This window comes from Caloenas nicobarica, chromosome 2 (assembly GCF_036013445.1).
Source record: "Caloenas nicobarica isolate bCalNic1 chromosome 2, bCalNic1.hap1, whole genome shotgun sequence".
Lineage (NCBI taxonomy): Eukaryota > Metazoa > Chordata > Aves > Columbiformes > Columbidae > Caloenas > Caloenas nicobarica.
Genome location: NC_088246.1, coordinates 64,261,779 through 64,282,709, shown reverse-complemented (window position 1 = coordinate 64,282,709; position 20,931 = coordinate 64,261,779). Strand labels below are relative to the sequence as shown.

At 38.7% G+C, this 20,931-nt stretch overlaps 1 protein-coding gene across 2 annotated transcripts in view; it reads right to left on the bottom strand.

Moving 5' to 3' along the window:
* Positions 1-266: 266 nt before the first annotated feature.
* Positions 267-20,931, bottom strand: part of TGFBR1 (transforming growth factor beta receptor 1) — a 38,216-nt gene continuing 17,551 nt past the window's right edge. For both annotated transcript variants that reach the window (XM_065627681.1, XM_065627682.1), the window contains 5 exons: positions 15,199-15,366; positions 14,333-14,489; positions 7,858-7,982; positions 7,065-7,195; positions 267-4,686 (listed from right to left, as the gene is read on the bottom strand). In XM_065627681.1, the coding sequence (XP_065483753.1) occupies positions 4,561-4,686; positions 7,065-7,195; positions 7,858-7,982; positions 14,333-14,489; positions 15,199-15,366 (707 nt within the window). In that variant the 3' untranslated portion in view covers positions 267-4,560. The remainder of the gene's footprint in view (positions 4,687-7,064; positions 7,196-7,857; positions 7,983-14,332; positions 14,490-15,198; positions 15,367-20,931) is intronic.

Below are 20,931 nucleotides of genomic sequence, written 5' to 3'. Positions count from 1 at the left end.
AGAGATAAGAGACACCAGCAAGGTACTTATTCAAACATTACTGTAGGACACAGGGAAGATGAGGCACTTTTATAATTATAATTATTTGTATAGCATACATGAGATGGATCGTATCAGTGTTAGCAAGCCCTTTTATCATTTTTATACCAGCAGAAATTCCTTCTGAGGAAAGGAACTCACAATAAACCCTCATTTTTCCAGGTAGGAACATGACACCCAAACCCATACCTACCTCCAATTTCTTCCTCTGAAAGACAACTCACACATTTTGAAAAAAGTTATTTATTTTCACTGCTTTAATCTCTCTACTGTAGTGTTAGCACTTAACATAAGCATCCACTCTTCTACTGTCCTATTTACAATCCACTGAAATGTATACTCTACAAATACAATATATATTTTCAGAAATGTAAGGGAAATGCACAATTTTGTAAGGTTTAAAAAAAGTGACATTCATCTGTACAGGATCCTCAAATCATCCAAAAAGTAAAATTTACAAGGCAGTATCCACACAGCTATATAAGGGCAGGTGCTACAGTGACAGAGCAGCAAACTTGATAACACAATAAAATACAGAAAATTAAAGTGTTTGGGGGCACCAGAAAATACATTTAGTACCGCTGAAATTGTAAATTGAGTAATACCCATATTTCTAGAAACTTGTAACTGCAAACCTGGAGAATGTTCTGGAAAATATTAAACATTATATACACATGAGGTAAATGTACCTTGGTCTTTTAAGAGGTAATCTGAGTTTAAAGCAACTGATATGGTGAAGATTTTTTTAAAATACAAAATGATTAACACCTTGCACTGACTTCAATGGCACAATATACACAAGGAACTAACTAAAAGGTGAATTTCATGGCAATCAGACTCAGAACCATCACTGAAAAAAAAAAAAAAAGCCTCTTATGTCACTTGACACCTTCATGTCCCCATAGAGTCAATCCCAATGTCTTCACCCTATATACAAAAGTCTTTCTTCAGATTAGAAGTGGAACCACTGGAGGGTGACAGTGTGTCATACTGGGAAAGTCAGCTCGAGAAGCATCCCAGAATTCCAGCTTTTAATGTTGAAAGGTCCCTGAAGAATTCCAGCACTCCAAAACCAAAACGTTTTGGGCTTTTCAGCATCAGACCATTTCCAATGCTCTTTATTCTCCATGTCCATATCCACATGGTCAGAAGTCTGTAAACCAAACTGAGGCTTCAATGCTACTAAAATGTCAAATTGATTAAATCCACAAAACATAAGTGAATGTATAATGTTTGTAATATTTACAATAAACATTTGCATCAGTATTCATGAGAAACTGTTTTGGTATATACTTGAAATGATAAAAAATTAATATTTTGAGAATGCTAAAATATTTTGGTCCCCCTGGATTTCCAAAAGCAGATCTGGCGATATTACAATCTTAATTTAAAAAATACCTATGTGTACCTGTGTCCATATATATAAGATATGATCTTACACAGGTAACATTTAAAGTTACATAATATATACAGACACAGCCTTTGTAAAAGGTGTTCAGTTTTATATAATGGAAAAGAAGAACAAAGCTTGAAGTTGTGTTGTCAGAACTGAGTATACACATAGCTCTATCCAGAATTTTACTGTTCTACATTTCAATACAAATAATAAGGTTGTCCCAAAAAAAATGTTCCTAACGTCGTGCACTGTATCAAGCACCCTTCCTGTGCTTTCTTTTTGCAAGCTTCTATCACAAAGCAAAAAATTAGAACAATGTTTGAACAGTTGCTAGCAATTCAAGAGAATAAAAACTAGTAGGTCATTGAGATGAGACATGTAACAAACCACTGTACAGCTGACTGAATAATGTGCATGTCATGATTATGTTCAGCTGCTGTAGATTGTCTTTTAAATGCAACAGAACTGTTCCTTGTATTACAGGAAACTAAATGTTACGGTGATTAGGTTTTGTAGGTGCTAAAAAAAAGTGACTAACAAAATTATTTGATGAATTACATTGGAAGCTCTCTCATGTTACTATCGAGATTACTACACGCGTGCCAGTAGCCTGGTGATTCTAAGGTATGAAGTATACCATTTGTATTGATGATAAAGATCCAGGTATGCCTATGAAAAACTCAAAATTTAGAAAGTTAATAAATTGTTTACATATGAGGCCTCTGAAATTAGTATGGACATATAGCAAGTTCTAATTCAGTGTTGACCTGTTTTCTTTAAATATTTGTCTAGATACATAGAACTTGTTAAAATAGGCACGTCAAGGAGACAGACTTCAGAGTTTATTTATATTCAATAATTTTTTTAGGTCAATTGAAAAACTCTGTGGTGCATAGCTGTCCATTTGCACAAATGCATACTTCATTTAAAATACCTAGATGAAGTCATTTTTGATCCAGCTTTGATTGACAGAGGCCTGAAGCACCTAAGGCTGATTGGTCAGATAATGCCAAACAAAATTGAGTATGACAACTGCATATATTTAAACATAATTGATTTCTAAGAACTTCTCTTATATAAGTTTTCCTCTTCTGGATGCCATCTCGCAGTATGAGTAAACTCATCTATAAGGGGGTCAAATAAAGCATTATTTGCAATTCAACCTCTGAAGGTCTGTAATTCCTACATCATTTAAACCCATCTCCAAGCAAGCACTAAGAATTTGGAAATACACAAGTGTTAGCAAAGTGCTAAAGCTTATCTTGGCTAAATCTTATGTCACCTATATAGTCTCTTCTTGCTCGGACTCATCCATCTTCCTGTTTTAACTACTGTATATCACAGACCACAGAACAGCATCTCAACTATGCTTCTGTTAGCAACCACCCTGCCACTGCTATTAGCATGGTGAAAAACTCTCAGTGGACTGTGTGCTGAAGAATGAAAAGGAAGCAGAGTTTAAGGTTGCAGTGTGTGTTGCACAACAGGATGGATACTGATGTGTTCTGGAAAGGAGAAGGTTTGGTGACATATTAATTACCAGGCACATTTACATACTGAAATAGTACTGAGTGTTTTGGGCATTAATGCAACAAAAGGTCAACCAGACTCTTCCTAAAACTGCAGTTAAAAATATATGCTGGTAACAGCAGTTTTTTAAAGAGAATTTTCCCTATTAATTCCCCCAGTCCCTTCCAGAAATTGTACATTTGGGCAGGAAGAAATTCAGTTTCTAAACAAGTCTGCAAAAAAACTTGACACCCTTAAAATCTCAGCCAAATTTTGACTAAAGCCATGCATATTCTTCTGCATTCTTATGACGACACAAGCCACCATAAGCTTTGTTCTTGTAACCATGAAGAGGATTGCTGGAATCCTCTGGTATTTGTATCCACAGACCTGCAACTCACCACTTTCTGTAGATCACCACTTTCTGTGCAAGAGGCACACACAAAATACATACACAAAATTTATAAGCAGCTTTGAACTTTCTAGTACAAAAGCCCAAATAACTTCTCCCTAATTACAGGTGCACTTAATCCTGTTTAATTGCAAATAGTGTTCTTTGAGCCTTAAGACTCTGCAGAACTGCACAGAAAATATGCTTTCCATATTTGATTTAATGCAGCAAAATCTCCCTTAAGAACATCTTACTTTTCTTGCTACTTTTCCAAAGTATAGGTACTTCAAGCATTACAGAAGTACCATTTGAATTAAAAAAAAAATATGACTCGTGACTTGACAATTACAAAATATGACAGTGAATTAACTAGTTTACACTATTTAAAACTCCTGCAGTGGCTTAAAGAGTCAGATTTTGGTAAAATTAAAAGGTATTCCATGAATTATGTACTCACTGAAAAGAATGTGAACTAGATTTTAGCTAGGCAAAGGAGCAGTTGATTTTTACCTTGTATTTTTGAAACCAAAAGTACCATAGGCTTTGTATGCTCCTACTGTTTTGCATTAAAAGACTCAAAAGTGGCACTTACTGGTATAATACTTTGAAGGCAATGTAATGTTCTGAAAAAGCGGAAAAAACCCCAGTAATCATGTATAAAGTATAGTTGCACAAATTATGTTCCCACAACGGAATGAGGCCAATTTGTAAATCAAGGTAAGAGTCCAAAAGATATACTACCTTAATAGCTAGCAAAGTATACTCCAACAGTACATTCACAGTCTGAATCAAAGAACTGTGACAGTGATTCAGAATGGTCAATGTACCATCCAGGAATAAAGTTGCTTCAAGAGCCATCAACGCACTCTAGAACAATACAGGGAACTAGTTTCATTTTAAAAGTGATCTCCTATGTTTAGCAGTTAACTAGAAGTTAGGACCAGCTATCAACTTTCCAAATAAAAAATTACAGGTTAGTAAAAATAAAGCTAGACTACACAATTTTTTGTAAGTAATCTGGGAAAGAGGTTCATAGTGCACAGAAAGGACCCAACACAACTGTTTAGCATGTCCACAAAAATCCTAATAAGTGACGTTCCTATGAAGTACTAAAAGGCAGCAATATCCTTCTGTTCCCCAATGAGGTAGAACAATAAACCTTCTTAACATGCCACCCTGGTGCAGATACGGATTTTTACAGTATTCTTCGGTAGCAAATCCAGGATTACATCTTTATCCCCTCCTGCTGACTGAGTTGCGATAATGTTTTCTTAATGCGCAAAGCTGTCAGCCTTGCAGCTCCATTGGCATACCAGCATTCCCGCATAATTTTTGCCATTACTCGTAACACCTGCAAAGGAAGGACAAGTAAATTACATATACTGCAGTTCTAATGTAGCTCACGTAACCTCTGTTCTGCTTTAGCCTCTTCATGCATTTCTGAAGTCCATTACTAGTACTACAGCTTCATGGAAGTATGCTGTATAAAACCCTCAAATTCTTTATTTACAGAAAAATAAAATTATTTAAAATACTGCAGAGCAGAACTAGTACTTTTCAGTACAATTTCATCCCCCACAAAAATATTTTAATGAAAAATTAGTAGCCTGTCTGTAACTGTTTTCTGAAATTTTGCATTAGGCAAAAATACACTCTTCTTTACTGTACCTTCAGTTGAAAAGCCATAATAAAACAGGAGGTACTCTGTATTAGCACAGAAGTACTGTGTAGCTGGGAATGCACTCAATTACTTCCTTCAGTCATAAACTGTTTTTTAAGGAGTTAGTTCAATGTATAGCAATTCAGAGGTTTATCAGCCATCTTCCTCAGCTTGAAGCTCTGTAATGACTCTGATAATTTTTGGAGTAGTTTTATCTTTAAAAATCCATTCTTTGATATCTGTAAATGCTACTACACAAGTAACAATGCAAACAACATAAAAACTGAAGATGAAATAAAGTAATAGCTCTACATTCCATGATTTTACACTCAAAGCTGCATTACATTGAGCTGCTAAGTAAGTTTGCAGGATTGGAATGACAGCATTTAAAAAATGACTCTACAGTCTGTTGGTGTGTATCATCACTTTTCTCTCCTACCTGCATTCTCTTGCCCAATCTCTTATCTCAGGCATTTCACACATGGCACAACCCAGTTCCCTCTTCCATCTGAAGTACATCATATCTCATCAATCTCTGACTCTTGCTATAGCATACCGCAGCTATTTTCCGAAGCTTTGAATCAGAAAGCATTGGTTCTAGCCCTAGTTGGGTTCCTAGAGCAAACAATCTGAACAAAGTTGGCTGGAAAGGCAGGAGTTTGCTACTCTGGATACTACCGCCTGTGCTGTGACTACCAGCATAGTGAACTCACCCCAAAATCAGGTAAGCACTTCTGCAGATGCATGATCAGAAGCAGTTGCTACATGCACACTTCGGTTCTAAGTCTTTGACTTGCTGGAGTCTCAGCTCCCTAATAACTGTGTTCACCTTTCAGTAAGCACATACAGTACAACTCCTGAGACACACAAAGCACTAAGGCCGCTACAATTTTGGATAGAAACTCCTAAAGGGATTCGATATTTCAGCTAATCTGTAGGAAATTCATTTACTACACAATGATAGGGCAAAGATCCCCGAGTGAGTTAGTTCCAAGTGAGCATTCACATGAGGCACCACAGATCAAGATACCATTTGTGCCCCAACAAGCAGTACTGCTGTGCTGGCAGAGTACTGAGCTGAAACTGGCAAGTCCACTTCTTGAAAGAGGCAGCCATCCTAGTTATAAAACAATTGGCACAGACCTGATTAGGTTATGTATTTTTACTACCCCTGTTGTGGGTTAACCCTGTTAGGCAGCTAAGCCCCACAAAGCCACTCGCTCACTCCCCCACAGTGGAATGGCACAGAGAATCAGGAGGGCAAAAGTAAGAAAACTTATGGGCTGAGATAAAGACAGTTTAATAGACAAAGGGGGAGAGGGAAAAAAAAAAAAAAAATCAAGCCAAAACAAAGAAAAACAAGTGATACAAAACCAATTGCTGACCACCACTCAAATGATGCCCAGCCAGTTCCTGAGCAACAGCAACCCCTGGAAAACCACTCCCTTCCCCAGTCTTATTGCTGAGCATGATGTTGCATAATATGGAACATCTCTCTGATCAATTTGGGTCAGCTGTCCCAGTTGTGTGCGCTCTCAGCCTCTTGTTTACTCACAGCCTACCCAGCAGTAGCAGGAGCAGAGTAAGAAATGGAGTAAGCCTTGAAGCTGTGTAAGCATTGTTCAGCAATAGCTAAAACATGGGTGTGCTATAAAACTGTTTTGGTCAGAAATCCAAAACACAGCACCATACAGGCTACTATGAAGAAAGTTAAGTCAATCCCAGTCAGAGGCAGTAAAATGCCACTTGCACAATTTCTTTGCAAGGATACTTCCTGTATAATATAATTCAGACTAGCTTTAATTTACATTAGTGTCACCAATGCATCACAGGAAGGGATCCTGGAATCTTCCACACAGGTTTAGCTATTATTTTTTGTGAAATTACATTAAATATCAATGTATAATCAAGAATTAATAACATTCAGTAAAGCCACAAATATCAGAATGAAATTAAGTTCTCCTAGAAGTAACCCTTCTCCCTTCAACCACAAGCACAATTTTTAAGCCACTGAAATCAATAAAAGCTCTAGTGTCCGTTAAAGCAGCTTTAGCAAGATTAGTTAATACCTCACAGCTCTGCCATCTGTTTGGAATATTGGGCCTTAACTTCTGCTCACACACAACTTTCCTCATTTCTTCAACAGAAGGATCTGAAGGAACGAGGTCATAGTATGGCAACTGGTAATCTTCATGGATTCCTGTAATAGGTTGAAAATAGCTTTATTTAGCTAATACAAAATTACATATCTTTCGCATTTTCCTCTGTTCCTTATCAGTACCTTACCATTTACTTTTTTGGTTTTCATTTTTAAAAATTACATTACAATGACTAACAAATAAATTAAAAGAAATCCTTGACCATATCACAGGAGTGTTTACATTACCCTTGAAGCATTTTTTATTTTGAAATTTATATATTTGAAAAAGATAGAAGCTATGTCAAATCCTTCATATGCTATACTAAAGACACACGTCTTGGAAACATACAATTTATAAAAGCATGTTTCATTTCAAATAAAGTATAGATGTTATCTGAACACATTCTAGCTGGTCCTTAGTTGCAGTGTTTGCCCCTTGCTGTCAAGAACATTTAACTTTACTCTTTCCTCCTCTCTACGTAAAGGTTTTAGAAAAAAATTAATATAGACAAGGATATTTCCTATTTTCTTCAACAGGTATAGTTCATCCATTTACAAATAGGTCAAATAAACTAGTTATCATTTACAGGACTAACAAAGTCTGAGACATACTGGCTGCTACCTCACACTTCTTAAAGCAAACTCTACTCAAAAAAATTCAGGTTCTGTAAGTTACTTGTAGTTCCTTTAGTACATTCAATTTTGTAAAGATTACCACATACCACCGATTGAACATCGCCGAGCTATTTCCCAAAACACTAATCCCATTGCATAGATGTCTGCTCGTTTGAATGACTCAAAATGTTTCATATTTATGGAATCATCTAGAACTTCAGGTGCCATGTACCTATTTGCAATGAAAAAAAAAAAGAAGAAAACATTTTATTTCATAAATACTTACTGTAGAGAAAGTTCAGTGCTACCGATCACCATATTTAAATATTTGTGTGAAAGAGGAAACAAAGGAAAATCTGCTTCATTAAGGTTATCCAATCAAAGACCATCCAGTGCAATGAGGATAATAAGTAAACTGGGAGGAACAAGCAAAGGAATAGGGTGAATAAGTAAAAGATGAAACAATAAACAAACAGAGCCATAAACCTGATAGACACAGGATAACAGAGACCTGACAAAGATCAAAAGCCTCTGGTTGTTAATTGATGGGCTGTTAAGAAACTCCAGGCACAACTTCAGAGATGGCCAGTCTGGACGCTGTAATTGCTAGTAAGTGGGAAACAAGAGAAACACAAGGGTATTCAAGGGAGGCCTGTGGCATTATGCAATCCTTGTCAAGGAACATTTAGCAAAATGGTAACTGGGAGGAACAAAAGTAGAGCAATCGACAGAAAAGGATATTAAAGAGGCCAGTTGCAGAAACAGTAGCCAGTTACTTTGCTTGTCTGACCAAGCCCTGCACCTGCTCACCACAGTGTATCCCATCTTCTTATTAAATCATAACTATTTTCCTATGCAATCTCACTTTCAACCCCACATCCATGTGTGCAGTAAGGACTACATGCCAGCAACTGGAGGCAGGCACGAGTAAATTCAGGACTAGCAACTGGAGTCAGACAAGGAATGAAGTCGCCTTTGGGCCTGGGCTGCCAGCAACTGGATAGTCTTGGCATCAGCAGCTAGAAAGGGAACTGTGGATACTAGGAGCATGTGTCCACAGGTCTTAAGAGCATGTATCTGGAGCTACTGTGGGGGCATGAGCATGAATGAATTCTGGTCCAGCAACTGCAGTCAGACATTGGGTGAAGGCACCCTGGTGCCAGTAACTGGAGCAAATGAGGGTCTCTGCTTCAGCCACACCACAGGTCACAGGCTTCACAGTCACATGGTTACAGGTACCCACTACAGGGGAGAAGTGCAATGAGAAAAGCAGAGTAAAGGCCTCTCAGCACCAGCAACTGGAGTGAGAATCACAAGTCATAAGGTGAGCTGGAAAGTTTGTATTTCCCCCAAACCTGGCATGCATTGGTATAATTTGCCATCAAACTTCAAGCTGGTCTAGCCAGCAAATAGGTGGCCCAGACAGAGATGTTTGACAGGGAAGGGCCTGCACTGGTATTTGAGGGAATTCATGCATGTAGGTGTGCATATGAGTACACACATTTGTTTGTTACTGCACATTAACCCAGCCCAGCTGGTGAGTATGGGAGCTGTGGAGCACAGAAGGCAGCATTAGACACAGAGTATTGTACTGATAGTTGAGGGATTCACAAACACACACGGGCTGGTGAGACTACAGAAGCGGGTGTGTGTGTGTGTGTTTTCAGTAATGAAGTTCAATTCTGATCAGCTGATGAGAAGGAAGGAGACTTGCCTGTCTATACTTATATTTTATACAAGTTCTGATAGTGTTTTATGTGGGTGTTGAAGGTAACACATGGTATATAGCAATCTGTGTAATCAGCCCTGTCAGTATTGTATTTGTCTGTGTACACCCAGCCTCACTACCCGTTGAAATTAAAGTAAGAAAGCAGCAGCTACATTCAAGGGCCTGGGATGGACAGAGCCACCACTCTTGAACACACCAGGCTGGGCTCCAGAGGCCAGGCAGCAAGAAGCAGCTCCTTGAACCTGACAAGATATAGCAGCCACTTGTAACACCCCCTAGCAGACTAAAGAAGGGAAAGAGATAACGGGCTGGTTAAAAAAATAAAAGCAGCATGGTTAAGGATTCCTTGGGAATTAAGACTCCCTACTACTGCAATAACTGATTCTTCATCATACGGTCTGTAGGTCCTATCATAAACTTTGCCAGGCTTTTTTTCTTTTTTTAGCAGTAAATGCAATTTGAGTTACACATTACCAACTGTGCTCACAAGTTTATTGACATTACCTGCAATAGAAAAATCTGTGACAGACTTTCGACTCAGAAACAGAGACTGAAAACTGGTCATGGCATCCAAGTGATCAGTACCTTATTTAGTGACTAGCTCTAATATGGGAGCATCAAGCAAAATGTCAGTGTGAATGACCTTGTGGGAGTTACTGACAGCAGCATCCCCTCCACTGGCTGGTGGAAAGAATGAATGTTATTTGCTGTATCAGTCAACATCAGTTGTAGTATTGCTCTCTCAATCTGGTATGGCTCTGGCAGCTAAACCCAATATGTAATGTTTAGCAGAGTTCAGTGTGTTTCGCCACATCACTGCCCTGTCAATCTCAAGCTGACATATTAATGAAGCAAGCAAACAGTCACATGAGGGCTTTGGAGAGCACAGTTAACTGTTAAAAAAACCAACATGTATAGATTACTGGAGTGGAATACAGCCTCAGGCAATAGCTCAACTTCTGAACAACCACTGAAGCCTGTGCAGAATTTCATTTAATTAACATAATACTAGGATTTTTCCTTCCTTAGTACCAGAGATGGTAAGCAGAATATAACACATGCCACTTAAATTTCAGACTATCAGACCTTTCGGAATTCTCTCAGCACTACTGTGTCTTATGGAAATTACATGCGAACAAGGAAGCAAGGGCTATCTACAAAAAGAGCAAAAATGCAAACAGTCCAGAACTTCAACAAGAGTTGCTGACATCAGAGTTGTCCTAAGCACTGTAAAAGCATAAGTTCCCCACAAGTCATGACATCACAAGCACAGGACAACTCTCTCAAGAATAAGGTTTACTTTGACAGTATTTACTGAATGGAAGCTGAATCTTAAGTTTACATATGCCACAATCTCTGAGATGGACAAAGCTCAAGTTATTCTGTGCCACCTGTATAAAAAACTTTTTAATCAAGAGTGCAAGACTGTGGTGGATATTTTAATGCTTTCCAAGAATTTTGCATTATTGGATAATCTTCTTATGCTACTGCATGCACGTGACAGTAGTGATCAGCTTTGGGTCTAGAAAAAAGAATATTTGCTCTATCTTAAGATTGCATGGGGATGAGAAGAGTGATGAAGGTGGAAAAACACCAAACCAAAGATTCCAGCCATGTTGAAAGACTGTCAGCTAGAATCACTTATACAGGCAGCAAAGGAGATTGTCTTAGTTTCTGTAAAACATCTTAAGGACGAGGGTTTTAACAGGAAAGACCATAAAAGGCCTGAACATAGCAATGAAGCTGAATTCATACCCTCAAAAGAACATACCCCCCCACTCCCAATGTTACTTCTATTGAATTTATTGGTAAATTGACCTCTTACCATGGTACTCCATCAATGCATTTAGATTGGCTTTGGCTTCCATAACTCAGAACGGTGACTGACTGCTCAAAAAGTTTGAGAGATTATTGCTGGAACAAGAGAGGTGAAAGGCAAGTAGGTCATCTAATGCAGTTAGCAGATGAGCCGTTTCATGGCTGTCAGACAAAAGGGAGAGAAGCATGCATCTCCTTCTCAGCTTCTACACTGGAAATGGATTGCTTGTCAGAAACAGTATTTCAAAGTCTATGTAGAGTAGTTCTCTCCAGAACCTGACCTTCTAAACAAGGTCTGCAGGTCAGTATCCTCCAAGAATGAGAGGATAAGTCTACAAAGAAGTGTAAAAATTATGTTGAGCATGGCCTCGCCAAACTTTTGCCCACTGGCCACCTCTTTCCTCCACTCCTTTCAGTTGAAAAGCTCTGTATTAGTTGGCTAAATTTCTTGTACAGCATAGAGTACTTAAAACAGGACCCATATACAACATGTTGAGTGCAACATCTCCTTTCACCAAGCCTGTTTTCTACAAGCACAGACTTCTCATATTGGGTTTAGGTCAACCGCAGAAAAGCACCCATGTTAACATGGGATTTGCAGCCAAACTTCTTTTAAACACAGCCTATTTCAGCTAGCAAAAGTAACAGTTGAGCCAAAAATCTCTCAAAAACCCCCAAAATACAAAACAAAAAAAGTAAAATTAGTTGGGTTTTGGTGTTGTGTTCTGTTGGGGTTTTCTTGTTTTGTTTTGTTCCCTGCCCCCCCCCCCCCCCCAAAATAAACCAAACGACAACCTGCCTCAGGGAGTGAGAGAGGGATTCTTTCCCTCTTGGTTTTACGCACACATTCCCTGCTTTATGCTGCAGGCTGAGCTGTGAAAGCATACACAGTCTGGTAAAAAAAAAAAACAACAAACCAAAAAAACAAAACAAAAAACCACACACCAAACACACAAAACAAACCACCACAAAAAACCACAACAAAACACAAACACCCTCTGGTAAAACTAAGCCTCTGAACAGGAAAGAAATAAAAGATTCATTTGGGCAGAGAGAACAATCAGTCTGACTCAGCATCTAGATCACTTGCCCAAGAGCGAGTCTTGCTTGTGTCCTAGACCATATATTTCTACAACGGACAGTCTCTAGAAAAATATAAACTTAGGCAGATCTCCCTGAACCTGCACAGAGAGCTTCCATGTGCAGCAGAGGTATCAGCAGTGGCAATCAATGGGAGTTAGAATTGTCATTGAACAGATAAGACTTGAACTTTATTATGAAAAATTAACTAGAGGTGCAGAGTTACTTAAGAATGCACAAGAGGAAGCAAGAGGGGACCAAGACTTTTGAGAATGACACAATTTTCAGAGAGGTAGAAGTGATTAATGTCTTTAAAGTGGGAAAGAGACTTAGTCCTGCTGTTGCCCACTGCAGCAAACAAGCCAAGTTGATACAGCTTTACTCTTGTGAAGGCAGATGAACAAGCTATTTAGTAGCACCTATGCAAGAAGAGATCTTGAAAGTGGAATCTACAGACACAGCTGAAAGGATTCTTCCCCAAAAGAACAGACTAAACGAAGTAACTGATTTGCACATCATTTTTCTTTGCATGTAGGTATAGTAGAAAATACTAAGTCACATGTGGAATTTGCCTTGCACACAGCTAGGTTTGCAATGGCAAATTCCAAAACAGTCTGCTGTTTTACTACCAATGATTACTAGAGACTTTGAGAAGGAATAATGCCCAATACTTTGTAATGGAATAGTAGCTCAGAAAATTAATCTCATTTGACCATTTGTGTGGTATTTTTGAAGATGGCAGTGATTTAGAACGAAGCAATGTCAGTGATACAATTGTCAGTAAAATAAGTTTTCAGTACATGTTCTAACTAACAGCTTTTGTTCACTAAGCCTTAAAGTTTTTTTCTTCCACAAAGCCACAACTACTAAGTGGGCATCCTAGTTCATTGTATAAACCAAATCACCCCCTGCCTCCCCTGCACTATATAACTAAAGAGATATGCTTATGAAAATATTTTCTTAAGCATGAATTGGAGAAAATTTGATACTGATGTTGCCCAACACTGCTAGGGCATACGCTGGAGTTAATCAGGCTCAGCCTGGAACCTCTGGGTTTCCACACATTTCTCTGTGACAGACACAGAAACTTCAATTTCACATACCACTGGGCCTATAGGCATCAAAAGAATGAGAAGTTGCCCACACTCTGTTGCTGTGGTTCACTGTTATTGCTGCTGTGTGCTATATAGCTGCACAGGTTACTAACAGAAATTAATCTTCTCTTCAGAACAGCTTCCAGTTATTATTGTCTGAAGGTCCAGTAATAATAAATTACAGCCAATAAGTTTAATTCCACTTGTGTTGATTTAGTTAAACAGCTCTGAGTTGAGGACAAGAAAATCCATATTTACAAATTCGGAAGTAGAACTTTAAAAGAAAGGGAGTACACTGACTCATCCATTGATAATTCTATTTATGCATTAGATGACAAAGATGACTGCTGTTTTAAGTTTTATTTCTCTCAAAAATATGATCCCATGAAAGCCCGTATTCGAGACTCTGAACCTTGTATGCTCTACCACACAGGCTTCACGCTGAAAAAAACCCCAGCATTTTACTTTCACTGTCAATATCCTGTCTTACAACCCAGATTGGTTGCAAGGAACATTTCCATGCAACACAATGTAGAAAGAATAAAGATACAGCGGTGAAGTCTCTAAAACTGTCATTCATGAAGTCTCCTGACTGTTTTCATATATATTTGTGCCCTACAATATTTTGCAAGCTTTTGTTATTTTACATATGCTAGTAATAGATGCCAAGATTCAACATGCTTTTTAAGCACCTACTGTCTAACTATATTACCAGCTGGCAATGAAGTGCCTAGAAACTCTAGCCGCCATTATTTACGTGTTCTTGCTGCTTGTGTTTGTACCCACAAAAATCTTCTATATGGGACAAGAAAAAACAAAGCATTTTATAATAAAGTCACCTGACACATCACATAATTTTACCTTTTTGTTCCCACTCTGTGGTTTGGGGCAATATCAATTGTGTCTGTAGCTGAATCGTGCCTAACTGCCAATCCTAGGTCTGCAATGCAGCATGTTCCATTCTTTTTTACCAGTATATTTTTTGATTTCAAATCTCTGTGGGCAATTGCTGGTTTGCCTGTAAGGGAAAAAAATTAGAAATAACATTTGTAAAAAAGAGAATTGCTATTATTCTAAGCCTGGTGAAGATTTTGTCGTAGGTTACAGAATTTCTTCCAGTTCTGCTGCTTTACATACATCAAGGTTAACTCCCAAAACCATTCATTGTGAACTGGCCGGCTGTCCAGAAAAGGGACTTAAATGTCTACTGTATTACTCCATTCTACTGCTCCTTTCCCTCTTCCTGCAAATATTTATTGCATACACATACTACTTGCCCCCAAAATGTTTCTAATATCTCTAAAAACAGACCCATAGTGATGTCTCAAAATAAAGTTAAAATATACTACAGGCATCATTACCTAGTTGCTTTTAATAGGTGTTTTGTAGGAAGGACTGTTACAAGACAAGACTGAATATATCATAGAAAGGAAGGTAAAAAAAAAATCTTTCCTAATTAAGACATTCTGTTAGTTCGGAAATTATCACAGGTCCCAAACAGACATTTTTCAATTCACTAAACTCTACAAGGGATTAACTTGGGTATCTGTGCCGAGTTCAGCTGCCTTCTCATCACTTAAATATGCTGCTGTGTACAAAGCAACTACACTCTGAAAAGGTTGAATGTTTTAATTAACAAGAGAATTATAGCAGAAAGAGCTAAATATGTGTCATTTTAAAAAAAACCAGTATTATCCATGTGAGAGGCTGAATAGTTGTAAGATTACCTTGCGTGCCAACAATTTCCATATGAAGATGAGCAAGACCACTGGCAGTGGACAAAGCTAATTTTATCATTCCTTCCACTGTTACGGTATACCTGTTCAGGTAATCAAAGAGTGATCCATGCTCATGATAGTCTGACACCAACCACAGCTGAGTCCATGTACCATTGTCTGCAAAATAACAGTAATGAATATCACACATACACCCACAGAAGACAAGAAAACCATATGCCACTTTTATACAATGCTTACGAAGTACAAATTATACTTTGCAAGTAACCTCTACAAATCAGACTTTTACATCTTCTATTCCTGTAACATTTAAATGCCTCTGTAAGGGCTAGGAGTACCATGCAAGATTTTCTGAACAGCTTAGTGAGCACTCTTATTTGAACTAAAAGACAAGCCATAGAAAGCTGATGTCCCTATGATTCCAAGGTGAACTACTCGGGGTATTAGCCAGGCCCTGCCTTCCTCTAACTTTTCTGCTTGAGGAAAAGTGCTGAATGTACAATGTAAAACTAACCCTGTCACTACTGGTCTAGTACAATATTGTCCAGGCTATTCATTAATAAAAATGGCTTTCAAGCTTGCCCCATAACTCCTTCAGTCTTCCCATAACCTATCTAGCCTCAGCCTGTGAGACAGTTTCCACAGTTACCAGCAGCTGGTAGATTTTTTTTTCCTCCTGGAGTAGAAGCTTGCAAGCAGCAACTGGACACAACTTCAAAAGCAAAATTGAATCCCACCTCTGGGGACCTCTAAATTGCTAGCCAAAATTGAGGTTTCCAGAAGGCAAAAGAGAATGAAGAACACAGATTATGGGAAATCCAGTTTGTTGTATGATTTTTCACTGAACCATTAAGAACAAGGCAGGCCATAATATATTTGCAGATATCCCAAGGCATGCAGATGACAGATAAGAACTAAATCGTTCACATTATTAAACCAGTGGACAGAAAATACCTTGAAGTTTAAGCCACACAGGGAAGACCATTAAAATAATTCAAATCAAGATAGGGGCAAAAGTTTTTTTGATCTAAGAAGTAGAAATATACCCAGAAAAGAACAATCCTGCCACTAAATAGGTTTTCCAATTTTGTTTTGTTATAGGAGTAACCCTCATGTGGCAAATCTGGTTTTATAGCCATCTACTTCTGTAGAAGCATCTTTCATCTGTTTAAAAGACCAGTTACCCCATAAAAGATTTCAGTTGAACTTATATCTTGAATTATACAGCCACTATTCCCTAAGAAGAAATGAGATTACTCAGCACAGGATAAAAACATCTCATTATGTGGCAGTCCCCAAGGATTATAAAAATGCATACTCAAGAACTAAATATGAAGAATAGGAAGGAGAGAAGTAAACTCAGAAGTTAGTTCATATCATAAACATACTGAAAAATGTTTAGCTTCCAAATAGAATGTTCTTACAGTTCTTTCCCCTTCCTTCTAAGAACATGGCCCAGAAAAGTCAGACACAAAACGCCTGATTCTACAGATTGAAAGAAACTACCTTTATATAAGTACTTTTGCTTATCTTTAAATAAGCAGGTGGTGGGAAAACCTTCAAGCATCACTTCTACTTGGAGGTTTCTAGAGAGGCCAGTGATGCCATTAATAATAATGATAATTAAAAACCCACCAAATACTTCAGAATAGGGAAATAAAAGTCTAATCTACATTCAAAAAAAAATCTCATAATGGAAAGAGAATTCTACCTTGCTACATTCACAGTATTGTCTCAACTAAGTTGTTAACTTAATCAGGCAAAACAAAGCAGTCAAGTACTCTAACCTATTGTCATAGTTTAGCCCCAGCTCACAACTAAAAATCACACTTGCTCACCCCTTCCCGGCCTCCAGTGGGATGGGGAGGAGAATCAGGAAACAAAAGGCAAAACTCATGGGTTGGAATAAGAACAGTTTGACAGAACAGTTAAAAACCAAAAACCCAAAACCAAACCAAACAAAAACCAAACCAAACAAACAAAAAAACCCCAACCACACACCAAAAAAAACCCCACACACCAAAAACCCAAAGCACCACACAAACAAAAACCGCTACAAATAAACAATAACAACAATAATAAAAGAACATACAAAGCAATGGATACACAGCGCACTCTCTCTCCACATGATCCCATCATCTCCACATGATCCCATCATCTCCACATGATCCCATCATTGCCGTTCAACTTCTGTGAAGCAGCATTTGTGGATTTTGGACCACAGCCTGCAACAAAACCTTCCCTCCCCTGTCCCGGACAATAGCTCACACCCAAAACACAATAGCACCAAACCACGCAGTCCAAAGAGAAACAAGAGCATCCTGGACTGCTCCGTTGCCTGGCAGCAAGAAAAAGAGACTGCCCACATGGCCAGTCCCCCTTTTATAACTGAGCACGACCTTATATACCGACAAAATTATGAAGAAGATTATTCTGGGAGCTATTGAAAAACACCTGGAAGACAGCAGTCATTGGTCCCAGCCAGCACAGGTTCGTGAGGGGAAAGTCTCGCTTAACAAGCTTAAATTTCTTTCTATGACAAGGTTACCCACCTACTTGACCAAGGGAAGCCAGTCGATGTGATCTTTTTGGATTTCAGTAAAGCCTTTGATATTGTCTCTCACAGTATCCTTCTGGACAAGATGTCCAGCATACAGCTGGATAAACACACAATGCAGTGGGTAAGCAGTTGGCTGACAGGCTGGGCTCAAACGGTTACAATAAATGGGTTATGTTGGGCTGGCAACCAGTCACTAGTGGGCTTCGGCAGGGTTCCATCTTAGAGCCAGCACTCTTCAATGTCTTGATAAATGACTTGGATAGAGGACCTGATGGAATACTAATCAAGTTTGCTGATGACACTAAATCGGGAGGAGCTGTTGACGCTCTCAAGAGCAGAGGCACCCTGCAGAGGGATCTGGACAAATTAGAAAATGGGGCAATCACCAATCACATGAAGTTTAACAAGGGCAAGTGCTGGATTTTGCACCTCAGACAGGGCAACCCTGTCTGTACATACAGACCAGGGGATGAGAAGCTGGAAAGCAGCTCCACAGAGAAGGATCTAGGGGTTCTGGTTGACAGCAAGTTGAACATGAGTCAACAGTGTGCCCTGGCAGCCAAGAGGGCCAACTGTGTCCTGGGGTGCATCAGCATTGCCAGTCAGGTGAGGGGGATGATTGTCCCGCTCTGCTCTGCACTGGTGCAGCCTCACCTGGAGCACTGTGTACCCTTCTGGGTGCCACAGGATAAAAAGGATATAAAGCTACTGGAGAGTGTCCAGAAGAGGGCTACAAAGCTGGTGAAGGGTTTGGAGGGGAAGCTGTATGAGGAGCGGCTAAAGTCACTCGGTTTGTTCAGCCTGGAAAAGAGGAGACTGAGGGGAGACCTCATAGCGGCTACGGCTTCCTCACAAAAGGAGGAGGAAGGGCAGGCACTGAACTCTTCTCTCTGGCAACCAATGACAGAACCTGAGGGAATGGCAGGAACATGTGCCAGGTGAGGTTTAGGTTGGACATTGGGAAAAGGTTCTTCACCCAGATGGTGGTGGAGCACTGGAACAGGCTCCCCAAGGAGTTGGTCATGGCCCCAAGCCTGACAGTATTCAAGAGGAGACTGGACAACACCCTCAGACACATAATGTGAATTTTAGGGTTGCCATATGCAGGGACAGGAGCTGGACTAGATCCTTGTGGGTCCCTTCCAACTCAGGACATTCTACGATTCTACGAATACCCCTTTGGCTCATTTTGGGTCAGCTGTCCTGGCTGTGCCATCCCCCCAGCTACTTGTAGAAATTAACCCTATCTAAGCCAACCCAGCATACCTATAAAAGACTGTTAGAAAGTTGCTACTGCAGTGGGAAGCTTCTTATAATACGCTCACAAAAGAGACTTCCAAACTGAAAGATTTTTTAAAAATATCTTCAATTATTTTTTTAGTCAGGACTGCTGCTTCTTTTGCTATTTCACATATCCATGTCTGAACCTGCAGAACTCAGCATACTATTACACGTGACTTTTTCCAAGGGGAATTATGGTCTCTGAAAAGTCATTCCATCAGTGTTAGCTTCGCTGAACCTGTTTTACAGGACTATAAGAAACAGGTATGTGTTCACAGGCCTCTCAAATACATATAGTCAAGGAGCTCTAAAATGCTGCAGAAGCTCAAAATAAGTTAACTTAATCAGTTCAGAATATCCTCTCCGTGTGGAGACTCTACTGCTTCACCAGTTACGACCATACATTGCCTGAAATAATCCTTTCCTGGGCATTAACACTATACACACTCCTTGCTTGATCCTGTATTTGATTTCTTCTCATGTTTCTTATGAATGGGGTAGCTCAGCAGGTGTCTAAACTAGACACCAAGAAGTAGGAAAATCAGTAATTTATTTTTAGTAGTCTACCAGACCTATTGTGTATAAGGAGACCTTTAAAAAAATGTCACAAAGTTCCTGAAGAATTATCATTACTTTGAATCAAGATTATAGTGTCTTTGCATAAAGATTTTCCCCTCTTAACTCTAGGGGCCTGCCTATGAACAGAGTATGCTGCTGATTACAGACTACCTCAGTTTTATCTTATTTATTACCTGCAAGTCTTAATATTCAGTCTGTTTTTACCTTCCTTTCAAATAAGAAAATATAAACCTGGGGTAACTATCCATTCTGAAAGGAACCATGATTCTTTCCTATTGTGTGTCCTATTTGTGGCCCCCAACCAGATTTTAAAAAGACAGTGTTACATCCAAGCTTATATGAATATTAATTACAGACAATCTGAAACACAACACTCAGTACAATGTCTAGTTATTAGATAGCACCTACTACATTTTCTTTACCTTGCTATATTTGACAGGCTACACATTTGTTTAGCGATCTAAGCAGAACACGTTATGATCAAAGTCAGTCTTATAGTGTTGACATTAGTTAATTATTACTAAGTAATTAACCTGACCCTTAGTATTTCAGGCTGGACAGTAAACAGCATCTGCCATGAAGCTTTCAATCACAGGATTTGCATTATCAGGTAAGAAAAAGTAATTACACCCAGTAGTAGCCTTCTGTGACAAGGTAACCTAATTTACTAATTTACATAATGATCAAGAAACTCAAGCAACTTCAAAATGTTCAGGAACACTAGAAAAATTTACGTATGTTCTTGGAAACCTATTTAAGAGATAATTATGATTATTTCGTCTGTTTGCAAGAAACCTGAAAGTATTTTAGACCATCAGAATCACTAAAAGGTTTTTCTTTTGTCCTTCTAAGAATTTAAAATTCTGAGTAAATAAACTTTCAGATTTGTTGTTAGAAGATTACAGTTTGAAAGAAAAAATTAGTGAAGTCCAAGAAACATCCATCTTAGATAAGCTGCTTCTTGAAGAAATGAATTTGTAACAACTGCTTTATCAAATACATAATCAAGTTTAAATTTAAATGGAATTGACTGAATCCACTTAAGTGAAAAATGCTTTTTCCACATTGGTACTTGCAAAACAAAAATGTGGACCTGACACATGCTTCATTAAGGTGTGACAATATTGCTTGGTACCAGAGTTTTGAACTGCAGACTTAGGCTCCAAGTTGTATGTTTAAAAGGAGTTGCAGAACTAATGTCATGTAGTAAAGTGTTTCAAAGAAAGGAGTGGGATACATTAGCCCTTTTCTGGCATGCAGATAATGTAACAGGAAAAAAAAGAGGAACAAGAAGTGAAAAGGTT